This window comes from Myotis daubentonii, chromosome 9, assembly GCF_963259705.1.
Source record: "Myotis daubentonii chromosome 9, mMyoDau2.1, whole genome shotgun sequence".
Classification (NCBI taxonomy): domain Eukaryota; kingdom Metazoa; phylum Chordata; class Mammalia; order Chiroptera; family Vespertilionidae; genus Myotis; species Myotis daubentonii.
The window spans coordinates 44,608,631-44,614,385 of NC_081848.1; the positions used below are offsets into that span (position 1 = coordinate 44,608,631).

A 5,755-nucleotide genomic window follows, 5' to 3' on the forward strand; every position below is an offset into this window, starting at 1 on the left:
AGATCGGGAGGTTGCGATGCCACCCTCAGTCACACTCAGGGTAGGGCCGATTTGGGGGTTGGGGCACCGCCCCCTGTCACACTCAAGGCAGGGTCGATGGGGAGGTTGCGGCGCCACCCCCTGTCACGCACAGAGCAGGGCCAATCAGGAGGTTGGGGCGCTGCCCCCTGTCACTCACAGAGCAGGGCCCATCAGGGGGATTGGGGCTCCGTACCCTTTCACGCACAGACCAGGGTCAATCAGGGGGTTGGGGAGCTCCCCCCTATCACACACAGAGCAGGGCCCATCAGGCGGTTTGGGCGCTGCCCCCTGTCACCGGTGCCAGGAGGCCTCTCGGCTCCGCTGAACCCGGTGCTGGGAGGCATATTACCCTTTTACTATATAGGATAGAGGCCTGGTGCATGGTGGGGGCCAGCTGGTTGGCCCTAAAGGGTGTCCTGGATCAGGGTGGGGGTCCTGCTTGGGTGCCTGGCCAGCCTGGGTGAGGGGATGATGGCTGTTTGCAGCTGGTCACACACCCTTCAGGGTGGGAGTCCTCACTGGGGTGCCTGGCCAGTCTGGGTGAGGGGCTGAGGGCTGTTTTCAGGCTGGCGGGTGACTGAAGCTCCCAACAGCTCCTTTTTTTCTTTTTTCTTTTTTTTATACTGGGCCAGCTTTAGCTCTGAGGCTTGGCTCCAGCTCTGCGACCTCGGCTGCTGAAAGCAGGTATTTTGTTTGTTTGGGTTCTATAATCGAAACACTGTTTCAACTCCAGCTCTGAGATCCCGGCTGGCTGAAAGCAGGTTTCTGGAGTTTGTTTAAATTCTATATTTGTAACAATGTTTCAAACTGCAAGCTCAGAGGCCGGCAGCAGTAGGCGGGGAACGTTGGCTTCCTCCGTCACTGAAGCAAGCAAGCCTCATGTTTGCTTCAAGCTGCCTGGCTTCTGGCCGCCATCTTGGCTGGCAGTTAATTTGCATATCACCCTGATTAGCCAATGGGAAGGGTAGCAGAGGTACGGCTAATTACCATGTTTCTCTTTTATTAGATAGGATTTGTTTTCAACTCTGATTTCAGAATTTCCTTTTTCCTCTATAATTAAAAAGTATCTTCAGTTTTAGCCTGGAATTCATTCCAAAGTACAGTTACTTCTTATATTAGATTTTTTAAATATTAGACTGATAGCACTACAGTTACAAAATACCACAGAATGGGTGGCTTTAACAACAGAAATTTATTTTCTCAAATTTCTGTAGGCTGAAAGTCCAAGATCAAGATGTTGGCAGGTTTCTTCTGAGGCTTTTCTCCTTTGCTTGCAGGGGCCACCTTCTCATTGTGTCCTTACCTGGTCTTTCCTCTATGCATCAGTATCATTGGTGTCTCTCTCTTCAAAAAAAAAAAAAAATATATATATATATATACACACACACACACACACATATATATATATATGCATAGATATATTTTTTTCATTGATTTCAGAGGGGGGGAGAGAGAGAGAGAGAAGCGTTAATGATTAGAGAATCATTGACTGGCTGCCTCCTGCACACCTACCAATGGGGATTGAGCCCACAACCTGGTCATGTGTCCTGACTGGGAATGGAACTGTGATCTTTGGTTCATAGGTCAACACTCAACCACTGAGCAATGCTGGTTGGGATCTTCTTATAAGGACACCAGACATAATGGATTTGGGCCCACCCTAATGGCCTCATTTTCACTTAATCACCTTTTTAAAGACCTTACCTCCAAATACATTTAGAAGTATTAAGGGTTGGAACTTCAACCCATTTTCATGGAAGGATCTAATTCAGCTCATAACATCTGTATACTGGTATATTCTATCAGTTTTTATATATTTAGAAAATGTTTTATAAATAATACTCCTACTACTCACAAGTAATATTTATTTACAGCTTATGAGCCCAAGCACTGACAAGAGATAGGTAGTATTAGATATGCTTTGGCAGAAAATTTTTTTAAATCTCAGCTGTTATGAAAAGAAAGAAATATAGAGACAAAGAGAGAGAGAGAGGTAAAGATAGGAAGAGAGAGAGAGAGAGAGAGAGAGAGAGAGAGAGAGAGAGAGAGAGAGAATTGATTAGAAGGGACATAGAATTTGACCCTATTTATGGAAGACAATTCTATCTGCTTTAAATCTTAGCTATGAAACTTCAGTAAGGGAAAAACAGGATATGATGTGGGAAAGATAAAGCCCATGTCTTCTAGCCAAGAAAACAGTGGAGAAAAGAAACAAGGTTGGAAGAGAAAAGATGTAAGGGAATATCTCATACACAAAGACGGTTCCTTGAGAGGAGACAGAACTAGGAGGGAATGAAAATGAGCCACAGTCTAATCCAATGAAAATACTATTGGATTAGGCTGAAAAAATTGAAGCTAAAATTACTGTGTGTGTTTTTATTTCAGCATTGTGTTTTTGTTGTTGTTGTTATTGCAAATTTTCCATAATCATTAATTGGTAGAATTTTATAAGGAAGACAGACGATTTAGAAAAAAATAGTTAACATCTCCTCCCCCCCCCGCCCTCCCGCCCCCCCCCCCCATACACATCCTAGTTGTAGTGTGAGTAAAATTGTTCCCATCTACATTTACCTGGTGCCTGCAGTATATAGTTCTCAAGACTGTTCCATGCTATTTTACATCTCTTTGCCTCTTTATTTCTATTACTGCAATAAAGAAGTCTCAGTTGTACATGTGGGGAAACTAGAATTTGGAAAGTCTAAACAGCAGAGAGTCTAAATATTTGTTGAGATTTGATATGTGTTAGGCAGCATTAGAAATTTGCATGAATTATCTCCTTTAATCTTAAAAATATCACTGCATGAAAGGTATTGCAATTATTGCCATATTTATTTTGCATTTGAGGAAACCAAAGGAACAGAGAGGAAGGTAATTTTTATAAGGTTGCACATGCATTACGTTGTATTGTTAATTAGCTTTTTTCTTGATAATTGGAGTTCGTTATTTTGCCACGACATAGCTAAAACCAAAAATACTTATGAGCTATATGCCACAAACTTTGTCCCTTTACCCTAACCTAACCCTACTGAAAACTCCTAAGGGATTTTATGAACTCAAACTTCTTAGCGATGCGTTGGCGGATTTGCTTAGTCTTGATGCTGTAGACAATGGGGTTCATGAGAGGTGGTACCAGCAGATACACATAAGACATGAGCAGGTGAACCATGTGGGGCAGATGTTCACCAAAGCGGTGCACAAGAGACAAGCCAATCATGGGGATGTAGAAGAGTAGCACTGCACACATATGGGAGACACAGGTGTTGAGAGCCCGAAGTCGCTCCAGGCGGGAGGCAATGCTTAGTACAGTACGGAGGATAAGGGTATAGGAGAGGAAGATAAGCAGCGAGTCTATACCCACGGTGCAGGCCACAACAAAGAGCCCATAGATGTGATTGACAATGATGCTAGAGCAGGCCAGTTTCATGATCTCTAGGTGCAGACAATAGGCATGGGCCAGCACATGGGAGCGGCAGTACTGGAAGCGCTTCAGGAGGAATGGCAGGGGGAGGATGAGTAAGGCACTTCTAAGCACCGAGATCAGCCCCATCTTGACAATTCGAGCAGGTGTCAAGACTGTGGAGTAACGCAAGGGGTTGCAGATGGCCACATAGCGGTCAATGGACATGGACAACAGAACTGAAGACTCCACTAAAGACAAGGTATGGATGAAGAACAGCTGAGTGAAGCAGGCAGGAATACCAATCTCTCTGGCATCAAACCAGAAGATGCCCAGCACAGTGGGCAGTGTAGAAAGGCAAAGGCCCAAGTCTGTGAGAGCCAGCATGGCCAAGAAATAGTACATGGGTTCATGAAGAGTGACATCGGTGCGGATGACATGGAGGATGGTAAGGTTTCCTGTAATGACTGTCAAATAGATGAGGCAGAAGGGAATAGAGATCCAGCCATGGAGATCTTCCAGGCCTTGGAAGCCTGTCAGGAAGAAAGTGGCTTTTTGGAGGCTGCCATTATAAAGGATTATCATGGCTTTGCAATCTTGGGTTCATCGATCTGCAATACAGAATGAGATTCCTGGAGAGTGACAGGGCCCGGAGAGTCAGGGTCTGCAAATGAAATGGGAAATAATTGGGGGACCTGATCTATTAGCCTTTTCTGGGGGGCCTAGGAAGGGGACTTTCTGGAGGGCTTTTTAAAAATATATTTAGTTGGCATAGTGCTCTCCAGTGGAATAGAATGAACAACATAAACTGATAAACCTAAACAGATCCAGAGACAGCGAAGCATTGATCAGACCATCAAACCTCAGAGGGAAGGCAGGGGAGGGTGGGGGGAAGGGAGAGATCAACCAAAGGACTGGTATGCATGCATATAAGCATAACCAATGGACACAGACACTAATGAGGTGAGGGCATGAGTGGGGGAGGTGGGGGGGCAATGGGGGGATAAGGACACATATGTAACACCTTAATCAATAAAAAATATATATATTTACTTTTCAGAGCAATTTTCAACTCACAGAAAATTGAGAAATAGTACAGTGAGTTCCCACATACCCTGAACCCAGTCTCTTTAATTATTAACATCTACTTTAGTATGGTATATTTGTTAAAATTATTGAACCAATATTGTTATTAACTAAAGTCCCTCTTTATTCAGATTCTATAGCTCATGGGCACCACGTGGCTTACCTTAAGGTGGTATGTTCACCAGTGTTGGACTCTTAGTGGTTCAGTGAAGTAATCTCAGATGAAACTTTTTTCATGTCTTCCTCCCTGAAAAAAGAATCTCCAATTCAATCAGTAGAGCATTCAGAATCTGTCTCACATATGTGGGGAACTGGTACTACACACAGTTTTTCATAATTGATCAGGTGCATATCATGTGCCTTCAAGATGTATTTATATTTTAGCTGGAGATTGTGTTTTATTCCACAATGCCTGGCCTGCAGGGAGTGCAAAGAAAGTACTGAGTAAATGTTTGCTGAACTCCCTGAACTTGTGACTTGTGACCAGAGCGATGCCTTTCTTGAATGTACATGAAAGCCTCTGGTGGCTCAGGAGGGAGGTGGTGATGAGCAAATCTGAAGTCTGGGGCTAAGAAATGCCTGGGAAGAAACGGGGTTTCTGGAAAAAAATTCTAGAAAAAGGTACTTTGGGGCTTAGTTCTGGTAGGTATCAGCAGAGATACGTGTCTTCAACATGAGAGTGGTTAAGCTGGGGCTAAATGTAGACATGGGCATGGTATGCACCGGATCTGAAACAGAAATATCCAAGAGAAACCTAAAATACACAGGAAAAGCCTCTAATCTTTAGCTTATAATGAGGAAATGAAATCTTCAGGGTCTCAGAGTGAGCTTTGCCTTTGGGACTTGGATCAATAAGACACACAAGTATTGGTCTGTCCCTGTTACTCACCGGGACATTCCTTTCCTCCTGCTTTGGAACTTTTATTCAACTGCATTTATTGCAAGCCATACCATAATGCGTCTATGAAAACAAATATGATGTGACTAGTATATTTTCATTACATGCATAAAAAGCTTAGAATAGCTAATATTTATTTAATCTGTTGTGTTTCTGATTCTTTACTAAGTGCCTAATGTACATTATGGCTTTCTACTCTCATAGCCTTCATATGAGATAAGTTCTATTCTAAGAAGCATATTACAAGTGAGAAAATGGTGGCACAAAGAGGGAAGAGACCTTGGTATGGTTATAGAGAAAGTAAGTGTTGAGGATGGAATTCAAACCCTGACAGTATACTTCAAAGCCTGTAT

General features: G+C 43.3%; 1 protein-coding gene across 1 annotated transcript; it reads right to left on the minus strand.

Moving 5' to 3' along the window:
- Positions 1-3,043: 3,043 nt before the first annotated feature.
- Positions 3,044-4,003, minus strand: LOC132242111 (olfactory receptor 51G1). Its single transcript, XM_059711026.1, has one exon. The coding sequence runs from the start codon at positions 4,001-4,003 to the stop codon at positions 3,044-3,046; it is 960 nt and encodes a 319-aa protein (XP_059567009.1).
- Positions 4,004-5,755: the final 1,752 nt, after the last annotated feature.